Source organism: Podarcis vaucheri (assembly GCF_965113315.1).
Source record: "Podarcis vaucheri genome assembly, chromosome: 11".
NCBI classification, from domain to species: Eukaryota; Metazoa; Chordata; class Lepidosauria; order Squamata; family Lacertidae; genus Podarcis; species Podarcis vaucheri.
Window position 1 is genome coordinate 19,912,563 of NC_138749.1, and position 27,975 is coordinate 19,940,537.

Sequence of the window (27,975 nt, forward strand, 5' to 3'; positions counted from 1 at the left end):
CCTTACTTCAGTGATTGTCATATATTGATACCAAAGTACTAACGTCCATTGATATTTATTCTGAATATGCCATGCTATCGAAATATGTCTGTCCATAAGGAGATGAGTTTTGACGTCTATTTTAAGGCAAGCAGTTCCCAGGATGAAAGGATTCCACCCTCATCTTGGTGCATTTCATGGCCCCCAATGCACAGAGGGTGTATGTCCTCTTTGAACGCCCTCTTCTGGTCTGGATGCAGTAAAGGTAGCCCTCATCCTTTGGGCACTGGTTTGGAAGCAAGCAGGTACACCGCGATTCTGTTTCTGTGAATGGGAAATGGCTTCGGGTCAGCTGAGCATGATTTCTGTTGGCTTGTTCAGAGCAGGGGTGGATCACTTTCTGGCCCCCAGATGTTGCTGAAATACAATGACATCATCCCCAACAAACATGGCTGATGGCCTGGGATGATGGGAGTTGTAGTTCAGCAGCATCTTTCAGGCCAAAGGTTCTCCACGACCTGATCAAAGGTTTATACAGTGCATCATCCTGTTTTCTACAATGGCCAACCAGATGCTTATAGGAAACCCACAAGCAGGAAAGTTTAAAAAAAGAAAAAAGAAGACACAACAGTCTTTTCTTGCTGTTGCTTAGTTATTGGTTTAACTTATATCTGCTTTTCCATCAAATGGTACTCAGAGTTGATGAGCTCCATATGCTCCTCACTCCCCTCTAGCATGTGTAGAAACAGCCTTCTTGACTGCTGGACCTACTACTGGTTTCGTCTGCTCCATCCGCCAGAGCCTGTCTTTGCATGCAGGGGGAAGTCCTAACTCACTGAGGGTTTGAGACCCATCGGCTATTCTCACCTGGTTTAGCTGGCCAGTCAAAACCATTCCTGGGTTGTGACTGCTGTCACATGCTGACAGCTTCTAGGAGTCACAGGAGAGAGCTGAGTGCAGGTTGGGGACCAAAGGGGGACAAATTACTCCAAGGAGCACAGTGTCCTCCATGAGAGGTAAAGGTAAAGGGACCCCTGACAGTTAGTCCAGTCGCGAACGACTCTGGGGTTGCGGCACTCATCTCGCTTTACAGGCCAAGGGAGCCAGCATTTGTCCGCTCCACAGACAGTTTTCCCGGGTCATGTGGCCAGCATGATCACTTCTGGCGCAATGGAACACTGACACCACAGCAGCACACAGAAACACCCTTTACCTTCCCGCCAGAGTGGTACCTATTAATCTACTTGCAATTTTTGGTGTGTTTTTGAACTGCTAGGTTGGCAGGAGCTGGGATCGAGCAACAGGAGCTCACCCCATCGCGGGGATTCGAACCACCAACCTTTTGATTGGCAAGCCCAAGGCTCAGTGGTACCCCACACACCATATAAAGTGTAAAAAATAGGGGATTAAACCACGTCAAATATGATCTTCAAATTGATTATAACATAATAATGGAAATGGTGTCCGTAAGCTCCTGTTGCATGACAAGGCCTCCTTCCAAGCATATATCACACATTCATTTTGACACATTGAGGGCATTCAATTGCAACACCAGCAGTGGTGGTTAATTTAGGAATACCAGCTAAAATACACACCACCTATTTCCGGAATAAATCAGTTGCACCTCCATTAGAAGAATGTTTTAAATAGAATTTGGGATTTTGCCTTTGGGGCCATTCGGACACAATGCCCTCACAGCAATCTGACATGACAAGAGTACGCCAGCACAAGCTTCAGGGTCCTACACTCCCTCCCTCTTCTCGCTGCACATGGTGCAAAAATAACAACAATAGTAATAACAAAGTCTGACCATAGCTTGTGATAAACCATAGTTTGCTTTTGCATCCAAACCTGTTATATTCTTTGACAACAATCCTCCATCTGACTCAGAGGCAGACTCAGAAGAAGGTGAGGCAATCACTCCACCCTGCTCCCAGATCATCCAATGTCAGATTATCAGGCTTTAACAGACCCTTCCAGGCCAGAGTACAGCCCTCCAATTCTATTATTATTATTATTATTATTATTATTATTATTATTATTATTATTAATTGGATTTATATACCACCCTATACCCGGGGGTCTCTTAGCACCTCCTTAGCACCTCCATGCCATAGAAGTCAGAATAGGGCAACAGCTCTTTAAATGAAAATATGGTTCCTCAGAAGGGGCAGGGCAAATAGGAAGTTGAGGCCAGCCAGCCTTCATAAGAACTCACTAAGGTGTTGGGGCAATAACTCTCTGAGTGAATACTTCCCTGTGAGCTCTCCAGGGTGCTGAGAAGCTACCTTTTTGCCCATGGTAGCTCCCTTCTGACTTGCCTTGCTATGGCCTTGCTTTGGGGGATGTGACCTCTGTCGCATCAGTAAGTGCCTGGTGTTCACCTGACCTCCGCTAGGACCCGAAACTGGGAGAAGGAGAGAGAAAAATCCAGCAGAAATGGTTTGTTTGGCTACAAACCAGGACTGCAAACCAGGACTGCAAACCAGGACTGCAAACTATGGGTATCTGAAGAAGTGTGCATGCACACGAAAGCTCATACCAAGAACTAACTTAGTTGGTCTTTAAGGTGCTACTGGAAGGAATTTTTTTATTTTGACTATGGCAGACCAACACGGCTACCTATCTGTAACTGCAAACTATGAGTACAGGCAAAACAGCAAACTCCCATCTGCTGCATAATATGGCTGTATCAGACATTAGTCTTACTCAGACAAGACTCACTGAAGGTCAACTAATTTCAACTAAGTTGTCAATTAATTTCAGTGGGTCTACTCTGAGCAGGGCTGGCCCACAACATTTTGGAACCTCACGAAGACCCCATAATGGCTCCTCCTCCCGTCCAGGGAGGAAGGGTTGAAGGAAGATCTACATCAAGAACAGGGGGTTGGGAAGAAAGATTGACATTGGGATTGGCTGCCCCAGTGAATCTTGCCACCTGAAGCAGTTGCCTCACCTTGCCTTATGGGTAGGCCGGCCCTGACTCTGACTACGGCTCAGTTGGATACAGCCCCATAACTAGAGCTTTCTAATATGTGTCTGCATTTGAAAGAGGCAGCACCGTGTCTGCTCACTCTCCTAATGCGAAATCGTTAGCACTAGCTGCTTTAAATCAGGTGTCACCTCCCTTGTCAATATTTTGAACCACCACTTGTAAATAATATATAATGTTTTGCTTTTCTAATCTCTTCTGATGCAACTGGAAGTTGCTTCCATCAATGAAAGAGTCTAATGACAGTACTGAGACCAAGCTCTTCAACCTAGGGCTGCCTTGCCCTGTAGCAGTCAGATTGTAGCTGCAGAGGGGATATTATTTCTCTGCTTCCAATCACTATATGTTATTTTCATAAAGAAAAATAGTTCTCATCCAAATTGGAAGGATGAGCGAGTGCGGTTTTGCTTCAGGTGTGAAAGCGTCTAGAGTGGTTTCTGCTTCTGCTTCTGGCTAAAAGGAAGATGATCATCTTGGGTGAGGGGGGAGAAGGGAGAATTTAACCAGACAAACCATCTTTTTCCTGGCAGAAAAATTATTCATGTGTTCTCAGCCAAGGCGATTTACGAGAAAACCCACAATTGTTATCACCCTGTTGCACAGTGAACAACAAGTTGCATAACAAACATTGACACGAGGTTTCGTTTTTGCAGAGATCTACTAACCAAAAAGGCATTTTCTTGCAGCCGCTTTCCCTCTGAAATCCATAAATAAACATGGATCTCACACATGTTCTCCCCCCCCCCCATTTAAGAATATGATTTTGAAATGTCTTGGAAATGAAACAGCATGACCCTCTCCACATTTTTTTCCTACTCAGTAATAAGCCCTCTAGATTTCAGTGCCACTGACCTCTCAGGAAGTATGTGGAGGAGTGCAGAGGCATTAGCAAAATTATTTCAATAGTTGTAGGTTGATCGCCCACTAGCAAACAGACAAATCAAAAGGCAGGCGACTTTTGGACCAAGCTTGACAAGGTGAGAGCACTTTTAGATGCCCAAGTGACAACAGTGGCTAGAGGGGGTTAATCTCTTACCACCTCCAGGTTAGATTAATGTGCTTTGCAAGGGGATCCATTGAAGACGGTAATAATAATAACAATAATACCTTTATTGTCAATGTACAACCTGTGTACAGTGAAATTAACTGAGCCTCCTCCACAACACAAACACTCAATCTCATTGCACTCTGTGTGCTTGTCGCACAACACACCAACCCCGAAAGTCAGTTGCACTATATTATTTTCCGTTCAGCAGCCTAACAGCCCACAGATAGAAACTCTTTTTAGCCTGTTGGTACAACTGATTATACTTCTATATCTCCTGCCCAAGGATAGAAGGTTAAAGAGGTGCTGGCCGGGGTGTGAATTGTCCCTGAGAATTTTTCTCGCTCTCCTAAGGCAACGATCCCTTGCAATGTCATCTAGCGGGCTCAGGGGACAGCCCATGATATCATGTGCTGTGTTCACCACCCTCTGTACCTCTGTAAAGACTTTCTGTCTGTGGCTGTCAAGCCAACATACCACACTGTGATACAATATGAGAGGACACTTTCTATTGTGGCCCGATAGAAAGGTGGTGCTGTGGTCTAAACCACTGAGCCTAGGGATTGCCAATCGAAAGGTCACAGTTCGAATCCCCACGACGGGATGAGCTCCCTTTGCTCTGTCCCAGCTCCTGCCAACCTAGCAGTTCAAAAGCACATCCAAGTGCAAGTAGATAAATAGGTACCGCTGCAGCGGGAAGGTAAACGGTGTTTCTGTGTGCTGCTCTGGTTCGCCAGATGCAGCTTAGACATGCTGACCTGGAAGCTGTATGCCGGCTCCCTCGGCTAGTAAAGCAAGATGAGCGCCGCAACCCCAGAGTCGTCCGTGACTGGACCTAACGGTCAGGGGTCCCTTTACCTTTTTAGAAGGAGGTCATCAATTGTTGTTTAACATTGTTCTTTCGCAAGACCCTGATAAAATGGAGTCTCTGTTGGGCCTTCCTAACCACCTGAGTTATATTGTTTTTCCAAGTGATGTTTTCATTAAGGTAAACTTCTAAGAATTTAAAGGAAGAGAGTCACATGGGGACTCATAGCCCCATATGGGGATTAATATATCCCATATCAAATGGCAGAGAGGCAAGGAGTGGGCCTGCAGCAATTAGTCCCACCCTGACATCGTATGCTCGTTCCCGGATTCTTGAGTTTACTGCACAAACGTCTGCAGGGAGTAGGCTTCACATGTGTAGTTGCCTAACCAGAGGCAACCTCAGATTCTACAACTCTAATTGTTCAGGGTTCCAAACTCACGGTTATCAATCCTGGATTGTGGACAAACCACAGTTTGTAAGAATTGGATGCAAAGGCAAACTTTAAGTTGCAAGCTAATTTGACCAAACAGCAACAGGAAAATTAGTGATATTGTGATAATCAATTAATAAAATTAATTGTTACTATATGTGTGCTTGTGTTACACACACACACACACAGAGAGAGAGAGAGAGAGAGAGAGAGAGAGAGACTGTGATTGCTTGGATTTATATTCTGACCAGTCATGGATTTACGTATAAGCTAAACAAGCTATAGCTCAGGGGATCACTCTCTTGGCTCCCCCCCCCAAAAAAAAAACAATATTAAAGGAAAAAACACCTGGATATACTTTTCCAAAATATAAGATAAAAAACAAAAAAATAAAACCTACATACAGCAACAGTGTTTTGTGTTGTGTAGGCTCCTATTTGTTATGTGCAAATGACTTTAGATACCTATTAGGTCCATAAATTACACAAAAAACAGTGACAATTTGTTGTTGACAAAGGACAGCTGGGCATATAAAGGGCCTCATTACCTTCAGTAGCTTAAGGCCTCATCAAACCTAAATCCAGCCCTGATTCTGATGATAGAAGCATGCATCTATAGTGTTTCATAATTTATGTATTAGCTGAAATTGTATATTTTCTCTTAACACTTAACTGTCTCTTTTCAACATGCCTTTCAATTTACGTTTAAAAAGTTAATCCTTCCAGGTCAACAAACTTACCTGAACATGTTTCCCAGTCATAACACACATCATATCCACAAGGTTCTTTCTTTGTGCTGTTTGCTGAAAAGCTTGCCCTCTCGACGGCCCAGTTCAAAGGCGTGTCATCGTGGCAGGGTCCAGAATGGAGGAAATGGAACTGTTCGGAGCCATTGCACCTTTCAACCAGATACTGGCAGCTCAGTTTTGTAAGGGCTTGTTCAGATGCCCCATCCAGCACACAGATCTCTTCAGAGTAGAGACTGTCAAGAGATAAGGGTGAGGGCTGGGAGACAATATGGTCCCACCGTTCGTTGCTTGCTTTTCTGAGGTGGCCTTTTAACAGTCTAATGCATCCCCAGAACACCTGATCTTCCTTTGCTGCTTTAAAAAAATTACATTGAAAAGAGCAGTACACAGGCTTTTCACAGCTATTCCAGAGTTCAAGAGATGCCAAGGACTTTGCTGCTTCGTATCTGCGCTTGTGTTGGGCTCCAATTTATGCCCTTAATCTATCATTAGGACAAAACTAAGTAATCATTACTCTTGACAGGTGCATTCATCTGACACATCTCACAATTGCACAATAATTATTGTATTTTAATATTTTGTTGGAAGCCGCCCAGAGTGGCTGGGGAACCCCAGCCAGATGGGCAGGGTATAAAATTATTATTATTATTATTATTATTATTATTATTATTATTATTATTATATTTTACACTGGATAGAAATGCATCTCCCTTCACAATCATCCAGTTCTCCATAAAATCCTTATTTAAGCATGAGATTGCAGGTATTAGGAATTTCAGACTCCTCCAGAAAGTTGATGTGCAATTTCCCCCTCATAGATCGCTGAGCTCCATGCTCACCCCCCCTCCTGTTCCACTTGTTCTGATCTTATCTTTAACATCAGCTTATGGCCACCATAAAGAGGAGTCAGGACTTTGGAGGGAATCATTAAAATATTTATTTATTTTATTTATTATATTTGTATACTGCCCTTCATCCATAGATCTCACGGCAGTTCACAGCATTTGAAATAGTGTGTGTGTGTGTGTTTGTTTGTGTGTGTGTGCTGGTGGCTTACCCTGGGCAGACCCTTTTGAACAATGACATCAACACTTTAACAGAGGTCGCCAGTGTGGTGATCACGTATCCACAGGTGCCCACCATGGCCTTCCCTGATGCCCGCAGGGTCCCCTCTCTATATTGAAATTAGATCTGAAAGAATAAGTCTATTGTAGCCAAGAGAACAGTGTGTGTGCTTGGTTGCAGTTTTGCAGCCCATGAAAGTTTCACAGGTTTGCAATGTGCCCACAGGCCCCAAAAGGTAAAAGGTTGACAACCTCTTCTTTAGAACAACAGCATCAACACATTTACCCTGTTTCTTTTGGCATTTTGACATCAGGTTGTTGTTTCAGAGAGCTTTGAGACCTCCCAGAATCTGAGACGGTTTTTCCTCCTGGCTGTTTTTCTTTGTGAAGCATCTTCTGCCAAATTGCTTTGCTGCTTTTCTTCTTCTTGCTATTGGTTTTACCTGATTGTTGCTGTCTAATTTGATTAGGTCCAGTTGATTAATTTTTTAAAATACTATTAAGCTTTAATTATGGTGTGTGTGTGTGTGTGTGTGTTTATTTAGGGCCATGCAAAATTTGCTGGACCCAAAAGGTAGGATATGAATGTATTAACAAATAAATATGGGTGCACAAAGGATGGAGGGAAGAGAAGGACACCCCTATTCTTATCACCAAATAAACTTTGACGCAGATCATAATCTGTGAGGCAGAATTCACAACATCAGACGTGTATTATCTGGTCCACCAGGAGCTCAACAATCATCCTGTTTTTGCTGTCCTGCAACTACAGGAAGATTGCTGAGCAACCGTCAGGCCACAAGACCAGGCTTATGGTCAGAATTAACTTCATCAGGCTTACTTACTCACAGTCCTCCTCAGCAGATATACAAACGCATTGAGAGTCCACCTCTTTTTGTCCAAGTGGACAATTCCCTCTTGAATTCATCTGCCCATCTGAAGGAAAAGAATTAAGCAAGCATCACATATTGGCAGTTCACAGCTACAGGCTTCATGGTGGACTACCAAGTAGGTGAGCAAAGTTTCATTATCCTAACTAGTCTGGAAGAAGAACAGAAGTTCTGGACAACCCACAGCCCACCAACCCTGTATCATTGCCTATTGAAGGTTTGACAGCCCATTGGGTCCCAGCTGGCTAGCAAGCCAGACTGAATAAACCCTGAGTGGGACACCCTATCCTGGCTGGTAGACTGTGTTTGATTTATCGTCTCACAATTTGTGCATGCTTGATTCAGAGCCAGTGGTTGTCCCCTACTAAGCACAGGGTGAGGAAAATACAGTAAATGGTGAATACATAAGAAGCCTAATGTCAGGAGTGCAGAAACTGGCATTAGTAGGGACTTACCTTCCTTGCAAGTAAGTGATGTCAAAACAGGAGGTGTCCATGATAGATCAGCCCCACAGGTGTACTTCTTTTGGCCAGTAACAACACGACCACCTGGGCAACTTAGATGGATGATGTCCCCAATCCGGTACTGGAATTTAAATGGGGTGATTCTGATATCATCGGAGATGGGTGGTCTGGAGCAAGTCGACACTGGAGTTTAAGAGATAAATTTGGATGTCTGAATGAATAAGTTGATCTTTGGATGAAGGGTGGAGTGAGGTAGGAAACATCCCACTTCCTGAAAATGTAATGGGAGAACTGGGATAAATGTTGCACCCAATGCTGTTAAGTGTGTGTGTGTGTGTGTGTGTGTGTGTGTGTGTGTGTGTAATAGAGTTCTGCCTACACAATGGGACTTCACATTCCCTGTGCCCCAAAATCTGCTCTGCAATGGAGTGGGCAGCCTCTGGATCAGATTTTGGATGTGCATGAGAAGCTGCAGGTGGTAGAGAGGAGGAATGTGAAAACCCATTGTCTGAGTCCACTTCCACAATGTTGGATTCTGCCCATAGATGATAAGGAGCTTCACTTCTATTCTTTACACCAGAGACAGGGAACCTGTGGTCCTCTAGATACTGGTGGCCTGTAATTCCCATCACATCTGCCCATTGGCCATGCTGGCTGGGGCTGATGGGAGTTGTGGAGTCCCAAGGAATATCTGGAAAGCCACGGGTTCCCCATCCCCACTTTCCACTAAAGCTATTCTGCTGCTTCTTACATTGGCACTCAACCGTGTGTTGATTCCATGTTTTGTCCGGCAGGCACCTGAGGAACTGGTACCCAACAAGGTTATAGCCATTCAGGCAGACAACTTCTGCTTCTTCTCCAATGGAATAGTGTGTTTTCTCATTCTGCAATCAGGGTAAGAACAAGTCATGAAGTGGGTGATTCACTGGCTAAATGACAAAAACTAGATGACCCCGAGGTCTAGTGTTGAGGGGGGAGAGAGGTAATAACACTTAATTAAGTATAACATGCAGCTCCTTCCTAAGCAGCAATGAGAAGATTAAAAGCAAAGCTGGGTTGTCACACACACCTCCTGGGGAAGGACAACACCCCCCCACAGGCCACAAACCTGAATGGTTTTAAAAGCGTATTGGCCAAATTCATGGAGGTCAAGGCTATCAGTGATTGCTATGCTCTGCTTCCATGATTGGAGACAACAAGTCTTCTGAATACCGGTTGCTGTAAGCCACAGGTTGGGTGGGGAAAGGGTGCTTTTGTGCTTGGGTCCTGTTAGTGGGTTTCCAACAGGTATCGGGGGGGGGGGGCAAGGTGGGAACAAGCTGCTGAACTAGGTGGGTCATTGGCCTGATCCAACATGTTCTTACATTCTTACTCCAGGTCTTTTAAAATTGTGCCATGTTGCTACTGAATGGTCTCTCCACCTTTGGTTCTGGTGAACGTCTAACTAGTTCTGGCACATTTTAGTCTGTAAAGGTAAAGGAGGTAAAGGGACCCCTGACCTTTAGGTCCAGTCGTGGCCGACTCTGGGGTTGCGGCGCTCATCTCGCTTTATTGGCCATGGGAGCCGGCGTACAGCTTCTGGGTCATGTGGCCAGCATGACTAAGCCTCCTCTGACGAACCAGAGCAGCGCATGGAAACACCGTTTACCTTCCCGCTGGAGTGGTACCTATTTATCTACTTGCACTGGCATGCTTTCGAACTGCTAGGTTGGCAGGAGCTGGGACTTGGCAACGGGAGCTCACCCCGTCGTGGGGATTCGAACCGCCGACCTTCTGATCGGCAAGTCCTAGGCTCTGTGGTTTAACCCACAGCACCACCCGTGTCCCTATTTTAGTCTGTACATGCTCACAAAACCATTTCAAAAAGGCGATTCTCATTAACATGTTCCAGAATTAGTTCCTTGAGCCAAAGCCTTTGCCAGATGGTTTGAGACACCCCTCCCCCTCCAAAAAAACCCCTTTCTGTTGCTGTTGCTGTTCTGTTTCTGTTTGTGAAATGTTCCTCACCCTGATGAATCCATTTTCTGGAGGTACTGGAGTCAGGCATCCCAAGTCTTGTTCAGGTTGATACATATCTACTTCTCTTACGGCTTCATCGTCATTTATGCAAGGAGCCCCTCTGAAAATGCATGAGTTAGGAGCTTATTAAACAAACAAGAGTAAAAGAGAAGACACTACAGCCTTAGAGTGCAGTAAAGCTGTCACCCCTTCCACATCAGCATGGCTTCATTAGTGTCAGATTCATTTCTGTTTGTGTACACACCAGGTGGTGTTAACAGAGTGGGGGGTGTCCATGGAGAAGATCCTAGGTCCAGCTCCCAGCATCTCTAGGTACAGCTGGGAAAGACCCTTGTCTGAAACCTTGGAGAGCCACCTCCAGTCAGTGCCTTCCCCAACCAGATATTTTGGACTACAACTCCCATCATCCATTGCCATACTGGAGTTGATAAGTGTTGCAGCCCCAAAATCTGGAGGGCTAGATAGACCAGTGGCTTGACTTGGTATAAGACAACTTCCTGCATTCCTATGTACCACCCACCTCCTCCAGATTCGGGGGGGGGGGCTCGAAAATGCTAGTGCCAGCACTATTTGGGTTGCACCCACATGGTGACCTTGAATAGGGACTTCATTGTTTTTAATCCAGTGCACATTCACTCCCTCTGGTGCACTCACTTATCTTTATCACTCAGCACTGCAGGATCAGGGGATGGGGCAAACTTTAGGGTACAGTATGATGTGTAGCTTGAGCTTGAGCAAAGGACGCTGTCCACTGGTGGCACTGCATGGATGTTGTGATTCTTACTTGTCTTCAAACAGTGAAATATAGCAGTCTTCCTCTCCTTCTCCATCACCTTCACAAGGTTTTCCTCCACTTGTGGGCGAGGGATTGTTGCACAACCGAGTTCTCCTCCTCTTGAAAGATGCATCACATGAACTCCAGGCAGACCAGCAGCTCCAGAAGCCATCTACTGCAACTAGCATTCAATACAACAAGGTGCAGATGTGAGCTCATCTAAAGACCACTGGTATCAACAGAAAGCCTGTTACCAAACTCAGTGGCTGCATCCATATTTAATAAAACCAATTTCCTGCTTTATGGTTTAGTGTGAACAGACAGAAGTGTACTCTCACATTGCCCGATCACCCCAGCTTCACTTCTCCCCTGGTGTGAGCAGAATAAGCAAACCCTAATAGGCCACTAACACTAGCCAACTTCAAGAGATGACTTGCTGGTTGTGACTTCTTAGGGGGAACAAATCCTGATCTCTGGTTCAGATGCAATGGGACACCAAGGCTTCTTGGAAGGTTTGCCCTGCTCATGCCAGGGGAGGAGGAAAGCCTTAGAAACCGGACAAATTGCAGAAGCACAGCACTCATTCCCAGTAAGCCATGATAAGCAGAAAGTCTGGCTTATTGTTCTGGAAAGCCAGTGTGGCAGTGTGGTTAGGAGGATCTGAGAGACCAGGTTCAAATCCCCCAAGGTCACTGCCTCTCAACCTAACCTACAACACAGGGATGTTGTGGAGATTAAATGAGGAGAGGGATGAAGCATGTACCATCCCCTTAAGCTCCTTGGAGAAAAGGTTGCGGATCGGTGGAGTAAATGCTTTGCATGCAAATTATCCCCACTTCAGTTCCAAGCATCTCCAAGCAGGAGAGACCTCTTTTCTGAAACTCTGGAGAACTGTTAGCAGACATTGTAGACATTGCTGAGTTAGATCTGGCTTATCATAAGGCAGCTTCCTATATCTGAATGCAGCAACTGAGTTTTGGTGTTCTCTCTCTCTCTCTCTCTCTCTCTCTCTCTCTCTCTCTCAGCACACCTTTTGTAACAGTGTTGTCTCGCCCCTTTCTGAAACCACCAAAAACAGTTCCACAGCCAATTCCATGATTCATTCATTCAACCAATCTGTGTATTAGTCATCTGACAACAAGTGTTCTCAAGGCGACATGGCGCACGAAAACAGATTTTTTAAAAGATCACGGTCCCATTAGAACAATGATTGATAAAGCAACTCTATAAACAAAGCGAGCACTTCAAAGCTGAGATCTATAGAGTGACAGACGACAAGTTTGCCTTGAGCCAAGTGTAATCAGGAGCAGAAAACCTAACAAAATAATAATTCTCAGCCTTTCCATTGCCACTCTTCTTTTCTACTCCGTGGCCCCATTAGCAGGTCAGATATAACCGGCTATGCAGGCACACCAAGGACTCAGCTATACAGCTGCAAATAAAACATTTTAATAGTGTTGTAAAGTGCATTGTACAAATGTGACACTAGATGGCGATGGTGAGCTATGGCAAATTCAACATATTTATCAAAATATTTTTTTAAAAAAGCATTTTTACGTTTTTTATATGTGTCTAGATTCCACTCAAGAAGCTCCTTGGGCAGGATCCCTTGCAACACTGAGTTTTAGATGGCAACCTCTTTCATTGTGTACAGCTGTTGTCCCTGTGGCGATCACACAGGGTCCCCAGATGTTTCACCATCTATTGATCCCTGTGCCACCACTTTATTTCTCGCTGCCACCACCCAGGCTCTACCTGGTACAATACTGAGTCCAGTCAGGGTTAAATTGGAACATAAACTTTTGTTTATTTATTGCAGTTTAACAAGCGTGTGATTTCATAAACGATATCGGTCAATTACAATCATGGGGTGCCTATCCAGACCTAGAACTTCTGCTACCTGCTCTCACTCACTAAACCACCTCTCAGATATTTACTTGTCTTCCTAGCCCCTAACTATTCCTAACTCAGCTTATTTCACTACACTAACTCAACCTACCCACAAACTCTATCCCAATTCACTCCCACTTCAACCAACCACCCAACTCCCAACGAACTCCCCCCTTCGCCCCTCCCAGAGCTGGTTTTATAGTCCCTCTGACTCCACCCTCCTGAGTTCTGATTGGGTAACCTGTTTAACTATTTCACCTCCAGCACTCTCTCATATGTTAAAGCCACAGTCCCCTTGCCCCCAAAATAGCACTTTTCACAGGACTCCAGGAAACACCCCAGAGGCTGTGTCCTGCAGCTACATGGGGCAGCAAAAAATGTTGCTGGCCAACCATTCTGATATGTTCACTCTTACTTTCACCAGCTTGTGTCTCAACCATTTAGCACTAGCACCAACATTCCAGGTCAGACTGCTGCAGTGCGTTGTACCTGGAGCTGCCTTTGAAGACCCCGTGATTACTTCACTCAGTACAAAATGTAGCAGATGGGTAGCCAAGACTCAAAAGGTACAAGTCACCATATGCATGCTGAATACCTGACTGGTAGTCTGGGGCTCGTATCTCACAGTTATCACCGTAAGTTCCAGCTTTGCAGATACACAGGCATTCGGTCCCAGATAAAACAGGGTGACCATTGTTGGGGCATGGGGCACATCGGCATGGATCGTATTTCTCCATATATTCTGAAAAAGCCTTCCTGAGATTCCTGCGTTTGGTCACAGCACATGGGAAGTTCTTCACCAAATCCAAAATGGGGGTCACCTAAGAAGGAATTACGCAGAGTTTCTCAAATGTTGTCATGGTGAAATCCCCTAGGCCTTGTTTGGCCCAAGAAAAAACAAATGTTTCTCTTGTGTTTTCTGCTTTTTCTGTACAAGGGCAGTTGAATTACAGGATCATGTCACTGGAAGAGGTGTCTAGTCCAATTGCCTATTCAGAGGAAGACCAGCCAGGTGCCCCAGCATAGATTAAATGAAATGGAAGGAATCAGGACTTCCACAGACAAGGAACAATTTTACATAAATCAGCACATATGCAAATGGAGAAAATAATAATCCTCACTTCTTTTTTTCTAGGAGAAGTGAGCATCTTACCATCACAATAAGACCTGTTTTCCTTGTATCTACTATTTATTTTGGGATGCGGGTGGTGCTGTGGGTTAAACCACAGAGCCTAGGACTTGCCGATCAGAAGGTTGGCAGTTCGAATCCCCGCAATGGGGTGAGCTCCTGTTGATCGGTCCCTGCTCCTGCCAACCTAGCAGTTCGAAAGCACGTCAAATTGCAAATAGATAAATGGGTACCGCTCCAGCAGGAAGGTAAACAGCATTTCCGTGCACTGCTCTGGTTCACCAGAAGCGGCTTAGTCATGCTGGCCACATGACCCAGAAGCTGTACGCCGGCTCCCTTAGCCAATAAAGCGAGATGAGCGCCGCAACCCCAGAGTCGGCCACGACTGGACCTAATGGTCAGGGGTCCCTTTACTTTACTCTTTATTTTGCTTTCTATCTCTTACCTCAAAGTCAACCACCACTGGATTTTCCTTGGTTGATTCCATCCAGTCGGTAAAGATAGTTTGCCCCGGGAAAGACCCTTTTTTCTCCCAGCCTAGCGCTGCGGCATACTGTGCCCTTCCACCCTTGACGAAGGAAATAGATCGTTCAGATGACTTCAGCATGGAACCTAAGATGGATATGAAATCAGCAAATGCAACACACACAGAGAGAGACACAGAGTAAGGTGATGAGCGATGGTTATGAACTGGAAGTTCCAGCTGCCAGCTGGGGGTACCAACTGGGGGTGCCTTACTTCCTGTACCCTTCTTGGTCTGGGCCTTGAACCGGTCAGTTAGAGGAGGATCCATAATGCAAGAGTGGCCTCTCAGCTATAGTACTGACTTGAGTGATGTCAGCTGACCCCACAACCAGAAAGTGATCAGCTGACTTCGTAAACCATTGGAGGGGGACCAATACCTATTCCACCCTCCCTCCCTTTCTGTCTCGTTTGAGAAACTTGTTCCAATGGCTAGTAATTGTCCTAGCTCCCACTGGATGCAGAACTCAAACTTGGATTACATTTTCATCCAGAAACTTTGATGTTAATTGTTAGTGTTTTGAATTTTATTGTATTACTTTCTTCCTTAGTGGGTCATGCAAACCACTATTCTGAATAATGCTTTTCATAGGGTAAAGGGGCACTGGGGGCGATATTATAGAACCAAGTGTGGGAGGCAGCCTGCAAAAGTTTAGATACTGGTCAGACTTGGCCAGTGGTAACCAATGTGGTGTCTTTCGGACTACACTTCCCAACAATTGTGACCATTTGGTCATGCTGCCCAAGGTTGAATTTCAACAGCTCCTAGAGGGCACCACATTGACTACCCTTGGACTAGTGTCTTGGGAATCTTGAATGCAGAATATGGGGAGCCCTAGATGCAGGTGGCGCTGTGGGTTAAACCACAGAGCCTAGGACTTGCTGATCAGAGGTTCGGCGGTTCGAATCCCCACGACGGGGTGAGCTCCCATTGCTTGGTCCCTGCTCCTGCCAACCTTGCAGTTCGAAAGCACGTCAAAGTGCTCCGGTGGGAAGGTAAACGGCGTTTCCGTGTGCCAGAAGGTTTGCCAGAAGTGGCTTAGTCATGCTGGCCACATGACCCGGAAGCTGTACGCCGGCTCCCTCGGCCAGTAAAGCGAGATGAGCACCGCAACCCCAGAGTCGGCCACGACTGGACCTAATGGTCAGGGGTCCCTTTACCTCCTTTACCTTTGCAGACTAAAATGTGCCAGAACTAGTTAGACTAGTTACCTTTACCTTTAGGGTAGGATAGCTACCTTCATAGCTCTCGGTCATTTTACTTCTGACACAATCGTAATTAATATCTGTTTTCTTAATGAAGAAAAGATAGGTTCTTGTCGTTTCTGTTCGTACACAGCGTTCCATTTGTTGCTGGGTTAAGCCTAGACACCATTCAACAGCAAAAATAGCAAATGACATTTCACAAAGGAGAACTGAGCATCCACGATATCAAGCACAATAGCATCTGATCCTTGAAAGTGGTGGTTGTCAGGCTGCGGCCAGCAGCTCACACTCAAACCACAAGGCACGTTTGAAATATTCTTCCACTATGAGAATGTCACGTTTTTCTTTCTTTCCCTTTTTCAAGAGGAAGATCCAGTATCTCATGGCTGTGCAGGAAATTTAGCTTTCCCGTTGTTCTAATTCAGATTCCCTGCTAAAGCTAAGAGGGTTTGGAAGGAACTCTATCACTTTAACCCATTTCTTGCCCCCCCCCAAAGCATTTCCTTTATATCCATTTTTCTCTTCCCCTCCCACATGGAAGTGTAGTTCGAGGAAAAGCAGTATTTTACCCTTTTCCAATACACGTTGAAAATCACCCCATCCCATTTCACCCCATGTTTGAGGCTGGGGCAAACAGGACTCACCACTTCCTACAAAATGTTATTTGGATTTCACTAGTCTGGAAGCAGAGTTGCTATCTCACTTCCAGCTTAAAGCAGTCTTAAAGTCTGATTCTTTTATTCTTGATTCCAAGCAAACTCCACAAACCCAGGGTAGAGAAATGTTCCCAGACTCATGTTTCCCCATTCCATTCTCTGTTCCTTGAAAAAGTACCAATTATTGTCTCACGATGTAGATAGGCATACCTGAATTTTTTGTCTGCTCTTCACTGTACTGGTAAAGAAGGTCGTATTTGCCTCCCATTGAGCCAGATTTGTAGTAATGAGTCCCAAAGTCATCAAATATCCGGCTGTAAAGGGCATAGTTGTATTCCAGAGGCAGGCTGTTGAGGGCCTGTAAAAACACTCCAGAGAGGTGCAAGCCCGACTGCTTCACTGTGAAATTCGACACAGCAATCACCTTATGGACCCTAATGAAGTTGGAATTCTTGGAAATGGAAAAAGATTGATCATGATGAGAATTATTGTGTTGTCTCTCCTCCACCCCTCTGCCCTGGCCTTAAAAACAACAACCCTATTTATCCTCTCTGGCCTATACAATGAACAACTTGGTCGAGGGTGGGAAACTGGTGGCCCTCTAGATGTTTGCTGGACCCCAACTCCCAACAGCCATGCTGTCTGGGGATGATGAGAATTGTAGTAGCACTAGAAGAAGAGGAGTTTGGATTTGATATCCCGCTTTATCACTACCCAAAGGAGTCTCGAAGCGGCTAACATTCTCCTTTCCCTTCCTCCTGCACAACAAACACTCTGTGAGGTGAGAGGGGCTAAGAGACTTCAAAGAAGTGTGGCTGGCCCAAGGTCACCCAGCAGCTGCATATGGAGGAGCGGAGACGCGAACCCAGTTCACCAGATTACGAGTCTACTGCTCTTAACCACCACTCCACACTGGCTCTCAAAACCTCTGGAGGACAGAGTCCAAAACCTCTGGAGGGCACCAGGTTAGCAAAGGCTGTCTAGCACAGAGCTTCCATTTATCTGTGAGATCATCTTACCCCATATATGCTCACTGGACTGCTTTGATCTGCAGAACTGGAACTGTTATAGGTGCCACATAATAGTCATTCCACACTTGCAAGAAATCAGCCTTTACATGTGGCAGTCCCTCCCTGCCACATCAAGCAGGCAACTTTACCCTTTTAGGTGCCACCCAAAAGCATTTTTGTTTAGGCAAACCTATGCAGATATGTTAAATATTTGCATGTGTTTAAATCTGTGTTTATTTTATCACTGATTTCAATTATTATTTGACCGTTTTAAATACCTGTTTTTAACTGTCTTTACCAATAATTTTATTGTTTTACTCTTTTCATAAACCATGCTGAGAGTTGTTGTTGTTTTTTAACAATCGAGCAGTGTATACCTTTTATTTAAAAAGCAAACAGACAGACAATGAATAAACAGGAAGCAGCCTTCACAAAGGGCTACACATTCTCACCATTTTGTGGGATGCTTTGATGGCTTCGTGGAAGGAACTCGATGCCGTAGTTTTTGTGTTTGACGTTGACCCCCATAAATACGGGATTCCCCAATTATCTTTCCCGTGTCCCCTGAAATACTGCATATTGCTAGAAGAACATACCAAGGATGTTAAATCAGTATAATAATTTGTTTTCAGGTCATCTTCTCGATGCTTCACCTGTCAAGAGAGATCCACAGATTCATGTTTGGGTTGGAGAAGAACAATGGAAATAAAAGCTTCTGGCGTACAGCCAAATGTGTTGAAATAAATGTGTTGCTTTGCCAAATTGCTTTAAATATAAACTACGTGATAAGTTACTTTTAAAAAGCCATTGTTTACAAAAGAAAAGAAAATGAACATGGATTTCAAAGAAAAACAATGTTATGAATTGGTACTGTTCAGAATTTTATACCATTCATACAGAATTTGACTTCACCCCTGGAGGCTTACTGTCTCACAAGACAGACAGATGCCAACAACAATAAGTCTACAGAATTTTGGACAATTTTATATATAGTATAGCACAGGGGCGGAGAGATTGAAGGCTCGCTGGCCACCTTAGTTGCTAGTCCTACAGAAGGCCTTGCCAAGCCACCTGAAAGTGGACAGACTCAAGGTTTGCAGGCACACGAAATGTGCTCCTTTTGTCTTCGCTCTTCAGAAGGACGCAGCTCCCGCCATAGAAAGAAAAATCCAGGACTTCTCCTCGGCTCTCTCCTGCCAGAATATGGTATCTAGAACGAAAGGTGGATTAAGCAAAGTTGTGATTAAACAAATAAAGATTAGATTACCTTGAAATGATAGAAAGCCTTTGTTGCTGTCTTGCACCTAATTTGAACCAAATCACCAAATTTGTTACACGTCACTCAAAAAAGTACCACAAAAACAAACACCTCAGCACTCCAGGGTGGTCTCACCTTCATGGATGCTCTGGTTGGGCCCTTGCTTAAAGTTTGATTACCCTATTTCATAATTTTTAATGTAAATATACAGCATATCCCACAAGTGTCCCAGAAAAACAGAGACATCCCGTTTTTTATCGCAAGAGAACGGTAGCCATTTTGGTTGCTGGGATCTTGCGCAATTTTGCGCTGTCTTTTTAGGGCCGCAATCTTGTGTGGCAAGCCAAAATAGACATTTTGGTGCACAGTGCAAAATCATGCAAGATCATGGCATCCAAAATGCTCTCACAATAAACAATACAGTATAAGCACTTGTGGCATTTGTACAGAGCCCCCGGTGATCTCACGGACTATTGACCCATACACCACTAATCCGTTGCCGCCAACCAGGTCTTCCCCGGTAAATCACTTAGTCTCAGTCAGGTTCTTAAGTTAACAAAGAAGAGTGTAGTTCAGGGGTGCCCAACCGTTTTTCAAGGAGGGCCAGATTTGATGAAGTGAAGGGCCGTGAGGGCCAACCAAAGTTGTTGCGCTTTTTTTAGGATTGAAATTGTTGAGCTTTTTTTTTTTTTAGGGTTGAAGTTGTTGAGGGGTTTTTTGAGGATTTTACCCCATAAACTGCCGAAGGGGCCGGATTAGGCCCCTGAAATGGACTTTGGACATGTCTGTGGTAGAGCCTTTGGCCAACAAGGGAATCAAAAGTGTGCTAAAGGTGGGAAAGGAGGTTGCAGAGGAGCTGAACGCGAGTAATAAGGTGAAACAGGAGAGATGCGAGCCGGGAAGGGCGACAGAAGGGCCCGGCCGGGCGGCGACTCACCTCGCAGGCGGTGCGCCATCCCTTTGGCCCAGGAGAGGCGGCGGCGGCTGCTCAGCGACCTCCTTGCCCGTCTCCTCGTGAGGGAAACGCGGCGGCAGCGGCGGGGCGCCTCCGGCGGAGCGCCTCCGGCGGAGCAAGGCCACTGCCCTGCCTCCCCCCCCACCTTCCTCCTTTTCGCCGCGCCGCCTGCACCTCCGCTGCCTCCCGCTCTCGGCAGGCCCTCCCAGGTGAGGGAAACGCGGCAGCAGCGGCGGGGCGCCTCCAGCGGAGCAAGGCCGCTGGCCTGCCTCCCCCCCACCTTCCTCCTTTTCGCCGCGCCGCCTGCACCTCCGCTGCCTCCCGCTCTCGGCAGGCCCTCCCGGGCGTCGGGCTCTGAGGGCGAAGGCACCCCACTCCACCACGCCCATCTGCAGCATGGCCCCCGCCGCCACGCTCCCGCCAGCCGCCCTGGCCGCTTCGCCCGCTTCCTCCTCGGGCTCGAAGCCCGGGTTGTCCCGGCTCCAGGCCTGCCTCGAGCAAGAGGAGAGCGGCGGCAATGGTGAGCAAGACGGAGGAGGAGGAGAAGGAGAAGAAGTGGCGGCGATTCCGCCGCCGCCGCTGCTGCCCGGCGGGTCCCGCAGCCGCCCCAGCTCCAGATGCTCCAGGCCGCCGGGAGGGCAAAGTCCCGCTATGGCCCCCGACCCTGGACGAAGGCCGCCGCCGCCTCAGAATTTTTCTCTCAGGCCGGCCGAGTAACAGCGCGGGAAGGGAGCGCCTTCGCTTTCTCCACCGTCCGCCTTCCACAGCGCGCCGCCTTGCAGGGGGAAGCGGGCTGGCAGCTACACGGGCCACATGATGAGGTCTGCCGGGCCGGATTCGGCCCGCGGGCCTTGTGTTTGACACCCGTGGTGTAGTTTATTGCAGACAAATAAACTTACTCTTTACCTTCTTAGTCTTATTTTTATCCTGTCTCTAACTCTTCTATCTCCCCTCACACAAAAACCAACTGCACTAACTGTCTCTCTGTTTCCAACTATCTGCCAGCTGCTTTCCCAACTGCCTTTCCCAACCAACCAACTACAACCAACCAACCCAAAGCTTGGGCTAAGCCCTTTTATAAACATGCAGGCTCCGCCTCTGGCTTTTCTATTGGTCTACCTATTAACTCTTTCTCTCCCCCTGTACAGACATTTTCAAACAAACGGCAAACGCCGCAGCACTGCTCCCCCCGTAGCATCACATTCACCTAGATTGCCCCTATGAAGCCCAAGTGAAAGCAATATACCCCAGGCCCATGAGTTGCACACTGGGTATGGTCTTGACTGTTGAGCGGCAGGTGTTCTTTATCCTCCCACAGTGCCTTTCATCTGAATTGTCTCCACAGTCATTGTCTCCATTGCATCTCAGTTGTCTGGCAACACAGCGACCTGTTTCGGAGAAAGAACAGCAGGCATGACGACTTTCAGGTACGAGTAAGCCTCCCTCACGGCACAACTGTGCTAGCTAGGACTAATTGAACAGCCCAGCAGTGTATTTAATGACTACTTCAACAGATCATAACCATATGTGAGAGAGAGGTTGTTTTTTGTTCTTATTTTCATTATGTATTTTGTGCTTTTAAATATTGTATTTTTATGTTGTGAACCTCCCTGAGATCCACAAATGAAGGGCGATATACAGATTTAATAAATAATAAAATACTAACAACAAGAAGAAATGTGCTGGTTTAAGAACCCGCAAAAGAGCACTCAAAATTGACAGGCCCTGAAGTAAAACAGCATCATAGAATCCCTGTTCCAACCATATATATAGGTGTGTTTTTTTTTAATTGGAAAAGGGTTGCTTTTGTTTGTTTTATTTGTTTTGAGGGCGCTAAATATGTTTAGAAAGTTTGTACAAGTTTAAACTTGTTTTAGTCTTTCCTGTTGTAGTTTTAGCTTTCTGTATGTTTTAAATTGTGGTTGCAAATCTTTTAGCGATAATTGTTTTATTTTTATTTTTGTAAATTGCTTTGAGGTATTTTCTACAATCCAGCAGTATATAAATTTTATGAAATAAATAAAAATAATAATACTTTTTGGAGTAGTGGTGGTGGTTCTGAGCATCATCAGTTTTTCTTCTGTGAATTGGTTATTTTGTGGTGGGCACAACAGTTTATTATTTCCAGATGTGTCCTCTCACCCAGAAAAGTTGGTGACCTCAGGCCTTGAGGTTCAGAATCCATGAGGTAGAAATAGATAGATAGATGATTTAGATAGATAGATGATAGATAGATAGATGATAGATAGATAGATAGATAGATAGATAGATAGATGATAGATATAGATAGATGATAGATGATAGATGATAGATGATAGATAGATAGATAGATGATAGATGATAGATAGAAGATGATGATGATAGATAGATAGATAGATAGATAGATAGATAGATAGATGATAGATAGATAGATGATAGATCGATCGATCGATCGATAGATGATAGATAGATAGATAGATAGATGATAGATAGATAGATATAGATATAGATAGATAGATAGATGATAGATGATAGATAGATAGATGATAGATAGATGATAGATAGATAGATAGATAGATAGATAGATAGATAGATAGATGATAGATAGAGATGATAGATGATTGATGATAGATAGATAGATAGATAGATAGATGATAGACAGATAGATAGATGATAGATGATAGATAGATAGATGATAGATAGATAGATAGATAGATAGATAGATAGATAGATAGATAGAGATGATAGATGATAGATAGATAGATAGATAGATAGATAGATAGATAGATAGATAGATAGATGATAGATAGATAGATAGGTAGATGATAGATAGATAGATAGATAGATAGATAGATAGATAGATAGATAGATGATAGATAGATAGATAGATAGACACCATCAATTGTATCCCACAGAGAGATGTATAAATGCAGAAAATACCATTTTCACACTGGAACTTGTTCCCACAATTGACTTCCTCTATCCTGCATAACTTTGTGGGGAAGCATCTCCGGAAATCTGTCATCTGCTCAGTACAGGGTTGACCTCCAAACTGAGATGGCTGTACCAGAGACCTGACACGAAACTGAAACAGATGGAAATACAAGGGTGGAATCTTCCCACCTCTGTCCATTTGACTCACGATCAACTGCATATACGTGCAGGGCTGACTCGTGCCAGAGCACTGGAAAAACGGGACACCTCGGGATCCAATCAGAAACCAGGGTTGGCTTCTGTAATTCTGGGACATCTCACTTCAATCAGGATTGTTGAGTGGTATGGTATAAGATCCTCCGGGCTTGGCTCAGTGGGTTGGATCTCGGCTGAGCCGGGAAGGGGAAGTCACAACTGTGTAGCCAATGTCGGCTCAAGACATTTTGCTGCCAGAGCCGAAGGGCAAGATGGGGGTCTTTCCCAAGGCAGAAACAGAAGCCAGTGGAATAACATTTGAACCCTACTTTAGTACTGGTGTCTTCCACTGTACTTGAGGGCAGCAGGCTAGCACATAGCTGTCAATCGCCCCTTAACTGGCTGGAAACTCCCTTATCCCAGCGCTGTGTCCTGCTGCTGTCCCTTATTGATGATGTCTCTTAAATTTCCCGGGTTTCAAAGGAAGCAGCTCCTCTCCCTCCCTCCCTGCCAGCCAGGGAGGAGGGAGGCTCCAACTGGGTTGCTTGGCTGCGTTGCTCACCCAATAAGGAGTCTAAGAACGATGGGGGGGGGGGAGCTTGCACGCCTTGTGCTGATCAAATCGGCCGCGTTGCCTGGGGACTCGCCTTTGCTCAGCGCTTCCCAGCAGAGAGGTGACGGTGGTTTTCCTTGCTGCATCCCCTTTGCCGGGTTGCTGTGCTGTGGAAACCACCGCTTGAGGCTTCGTTTGGCTGCTGGCTGTGCTTTCTGCCTTTGGCTCGGAGCGGCTCAGAAGTTGAACATACCTGTGCTTGGAAAATCCCTGATTTTGGCTGCTGATCCCTTATTTTCGAGGCTGCTGGTCCCTTATTTTCAAATCTGTAAGTTGACAGCTATGGGCTAGCATAGGGGTTATAGGGCAGGCCACATGGTACTCACAGCTTTGGCCACTCCCCGCACCTCAGTGTCTGCCGCCTGAGGCACAAAGGCAGATTACAGAGTTCCCGTTTTTTCATGTGTCCCTGCAGTCAAATTGCTTACTTGCTTTTTAACGCATGGGTCACACTCTGACCAGAAGCCCCAGTCACTGATCTGGCAGTTGATGGGGCAGACTTGCTGGTTGCAGGCCCGCGTCTCTCTCCACGTGCACAATCTGTCGCAAGAATTCTTATAATAGTAGGCATCGTAGCTGCTTTCCCTGCAAGATGAAGGTGCTGCAAATCAGTGCTGATTCTAAATGGCCCTAAACGGCCTTGATCCTGTATACCTGAAGGAGCCCATCATTCAGCCCAGACACTGAGATCCAGCACCGAGGGCCTTCTGGCGGTTCCCTCATTGTGAGAACTGAGGTTACAGGGAACCAGACAGAGGGCCTTCTCGGTAGTGGTGCCCACTCTGTGGAACACCTTCCCTTCAGATGTGAAGGAAATAAGCAGGTATCCTATCTTTAAAAGACATCTGAAGGCAGCCCTGTTCAAGGAAGTTTTTAATATTTAATGCTGTACTGTTTTTAACATTTGATTGGGAGCCGCCCAGAGTGGCTGGGGAAACTCAGCTAGATGGGCGGGGTATAAATAATAAATTATTATTATTATTATGTCGGGGAAATGGTGGAGCGGGGTAGGGGAGGGTTTACACACAGTCAGTCCCAACCCTGTCATATTCATTCCAGGCATGGACAGGGCCCTCCCTTGCTGCCAACAAGTATCTTGACCACCCACCCCCTCCAGTCACATGGGGAGTATGAGAAAGGGCCCTATGCAATTCTCCACTTACGTGCATAGGACTCCTCAGCATGAGGCAGGAATCCTGGGCCGGTCAGGATGCCCTTCCCATGGGAGAGTTCTATATATGTCATGGAATCGTAGAATTGCAGAGCTGGAAGGAACTCCAAGGGTCATCTCGTCCAACCCCCAGCGATGCAGGAAACTCAACACATGGTCTCCCATCCAATCTGAAATCGCACCAGACCCTGCTTAGCTTTGCAAATGTGCTAGAAGTTTTATTGCTGCACCACGGATCTTTACTGCATGACACCCATCCCTCCACTGCCCCCTGGAAAGCTCTGTTGGGGAGGGGTGGTCCCAGAGGATTCCTTGTCCAGGACCCTCTTGAATGTGGCCCTTGCCAAAGCGTTGGTTACTGATGGAAGCAACTAATGTAGGAAGCTTTTGCTTCCTTTCCTAACCCTCTCCTTTCTGGTTTGTCAGACAAAGCAAATAATAATTATGAATGGATGACTATATAAATTCAAATTATTGCTGTTAAGAACTTCATGACAGTAAGAGCTATTCAGTAGTGGTACAAACTACCTTGGAAGGTGGTGGACTCCCCTTCACTGGAGGTTTTTAAACAGAGGTTGGATGGCCATCTGTCAGGGATTCTTTAGCTGTGATTCCTGCGTTGCAGGGGGGTTGGATTAGATATGGTAAAGGTAAAGAGATGCAGGTGGCGCTGTGGCCTAAACCACTGAGCCTCTTGGGCTTGCCGATCAGAAGGTCGGCGGTTCGAATCCCCATGACGGGGTGAGCTCCCGTTGCTCTGTCCCAGCTCCTGCCAACCTAGCAGCTCAAAAGCATGCCAGTGCAAGTAGATAAATAGGTACCACTGTGGTAGGAAGGTAAACGGCATTTCCATGCACTCTGTTTTCCATCACGGTGTTCCATAGTACCAGAAGCAGTTTAGTCATGCTGGCCACATGACCCAGAAAGCTGTCAGTGGACAAATGCCGGCTCCCTTGGCCTGAAAGTGAGATGAGCGCCGCAACCTTATAGTCGCCTTTGACTGGTCTTAACCATCCAGGGGTCCTTTACCTTTTTACTAGATATGGATTCCTTCCAACTCTACAATTCTATGATGATGATGATTTCTATAGCATAATTCTGGAAATTTAGTATGAGTTTGTTATGAATGAAGGTGAGATCTTTTCCCCCTCTGATGTTCTAAAGGTGGGGAGGAGATCTTGTAATTGGTAATACCAACCTTGATCTGGTTTGCGTCCCATGATTACAAGTCTGTGAACAGCTGGACCAGGAGCTCCATGGGTAATGGTCACAGTAGCACCCAAAACTTTTCCTAATTACAAGGCTCAGTAGGATAAGGAATACCAAGCTGGTTCTCTCCATCGCCTGAAAGCGTCCAGTTACAAAGAATATGCAAATAAGTAGTAGTAGTAGTAGTAATGTAAGAATAATTTAATTCACTGTTTTACTTGTAGGAATAGTCAATAAATACACTATCCTATTTCCAAGAACCAATAGTATGTCCTGGATAATCTTTTACACACCAGTAAGGACACGGGTGGCGCTGTGGTCTAAACCACAGAGCCTAGGGCTTCCAATCAGAAGGTCAGCAGTTTGAATCCCCACAATGCGGTGAGCTCCTGTTGCTCGGTCCCTGCTCCTGCCAACCTAGCAGTTTGAAAGCACAACAAAGGGCAAGTAGATAAATAGGTAAGGAAGGTAAATGGCGGGAAGGTAAATGGCATTTCTGTGCGCTGCTCTGGTTCGCCAAAAGCGGCTTAGTCATGCTGGCCATATGACCCGGAAGCTGTACGCAGGCTCCCTCAGCAAATAAAGTGAGATGAGTGCCGCAACCCCAGAGACATTCGTGACTGGACCTAACAGTCAGGGGTCCCTTTACCTTTAGGGGTCTTCATTGTGTTGTGTTGTTGTAAACCCTGAGCATGCTGACACCTCCACCATGTTTCTTGATATCTCCAATTCTGTTTGTACTCACTAGTTGCATTTGCAAATAGAGAGAGTGTGGTGTATGGGGTGTTAGGGGCAGGTAGTACCTCTGTTGGGTTCATGTTTTTCTCCTCTTGGGGTAGTTTGTCCACCTTTGCTCCCCAAATTACCCTCAGCTCTCTCCTGTGGCTCCTAGAATCTGTCATCATGTTACAGTGGCCACATGCTAGGAACAACTTTGCTTGACCAGCTAAACCAATGAGGGTCGCCAATGAGCCTCAAAACCTCAGTGAGTTAGGCACTTCCCCTGCATGCAAAGAAAGGCTTTAGCAGATTGAGCGGATGAGACCAATAGTGGGTCCAATGGTCAAGAAGGCAGTTTGTGCACAAACTGTAGAGGGAAGTGAGGGGCTAATGGGGCTCATCAACCTGGGAAGGTAACCCATCTAGGAAAACACTGATCCTAAACCTCTGCTGCCTTGTTGGATATTTTCAGAAGGAAAGGCTAAGAAGTAAACCCTACACAAATCCAGAGTGGAGTTCCTAAAATGGTTGGATGGTACCTTGTATGCCTCCTTCCAGCAATTCCTGGAGCCAAGCAGGTGCCAAATTTCACCCCTAGAGAGGCACTCGCATTGTCGCTTGAAACAGACAGATGCCAACCAAAACCTTAACTAAATGGAATCTCTGTGTCCAGAAGCAACAGAAAGAAGGACGTTTTCAAGCCCTGCTAGGGGCATTTCTCACAATATACATTTAAAGCATATTCATTCAACATATGTTTAAAGCACATGACTTCCCCCAAAGAATCCTGGGAACTGTAGTTTGTCAAGGGTGCTGGGAACTACAGCTCTGTGAGGACGAAACTACAACTCCCACAATTCTTTGGGGGAAGTCAAGAGCATTGAATGTGCTTTAAATGTACACTGTGGAGCAGTTCTAGAGGCATTTGGATGTCCTTTGTTTACAAAAGAGGTTGTTGATCTCAGTAAATCTTCATGTGACCCAACATGGCAATTCATAGATTTGCATATTTCTCTGAATTAATGCACATAAAGCCCAATATGCAAATGAATCAAGCATCTGTCAAAGAAAGAGACTTACCCTGCTTGGCCAAAAACCATGTAGTATAGGAAGCCACAAAATGCCAAATCCACTTGGTAAGAGAAAGAGAAGATTTGCAGATTCAGTCCCTCGGTCTACTCACAATTAGTATTGAATTATTTTCTTTTCTTTTAGCTGGCTATCAAAACTAGAAACTGGGTTGGTCTTTCTGATGAGACGTTTATTTGTATTAGTTACATTTTAACAGAACAGAAACTTTATTCCCCAAAT

The 27,975-nt window shown here is 45.6% G+C and overlaps 2 protein-coding genes across 2 annotated transcripts in view; one reads left to right on the forward strand and one right to left on the reverse strand.

Annotated features, from left to right (window-relative positions):
- The window catches only part of RIMOC1 (RAB7A interacting MON1-CCZ1 complex subunit 1), a 375,501-nt gene that overhangs the window by 53,413 nt on the left and 294,113 nt on the right, over window positions 1-27,975 (forward strand). The window lies entirely within an intron of this gene.
- LOC309542872 (complement component C6-like) lies at window positions 40-27,884 on the reverse strand. Its single transcript, XM_082241848.1, has 18 exons — window positions 27,745-27,884; window positions 25,934-26,079; window positions 23,993-24,149; window positions 22,763-22,907; window positions 21,090-21,231; window positions 18,702-18,840; window positions 18,083-18,283; window positions 16,831-17,071; window positions 15,997-16,122; window positions 14,682-14,848; window positions 13,703-13,928; window positions 11,227-11,398; window positions 10,431-10,542; window positions 9,175-9,307; window positions 8,415-8,606; window positions 7,915-8,005; window positions 5,997-6,238; window positions 40-303 (listed from the first exon to the last, which is right to left on the reverse strand). The coding sequence occupies exons 2-18, from the start codon at window positions 26,074-26,076 to the stop codon at window positions 122-124; spliced, it is 2,811 nt and encodes a 936-aa protein (XP_082097974.1). The 5' UTR covers window positions 26,077-26,079; window positions 27,745-27,884; the 3' UTR covers window positions 40-121.

Bases quoted from the DNA above. Each gene is read 5' to 3' on its own strand.
- LOC309542872 (XM_082241848.1), bottom strand. From the start codon at position 26,076: ATGGAGAGAACCAGCTTGGTATTCCTTATCCTACTGAGCCTTGTAATT. The intron at 11,399-13,702 runs GTATTCAGCATG...ATTGAATGCTAG, and splicing joins AGCCCCAGACTACCAGTCAG to TTGCAGTAGATGGCTTCTGG. The intron at 8,607-9,174 runs GTAAGAAGCAGC...CTTAAACTCCAG, and splicing joins ACACACGGTTGAGTGCCAAT to TGTCGACTTGCTCCAGACCA.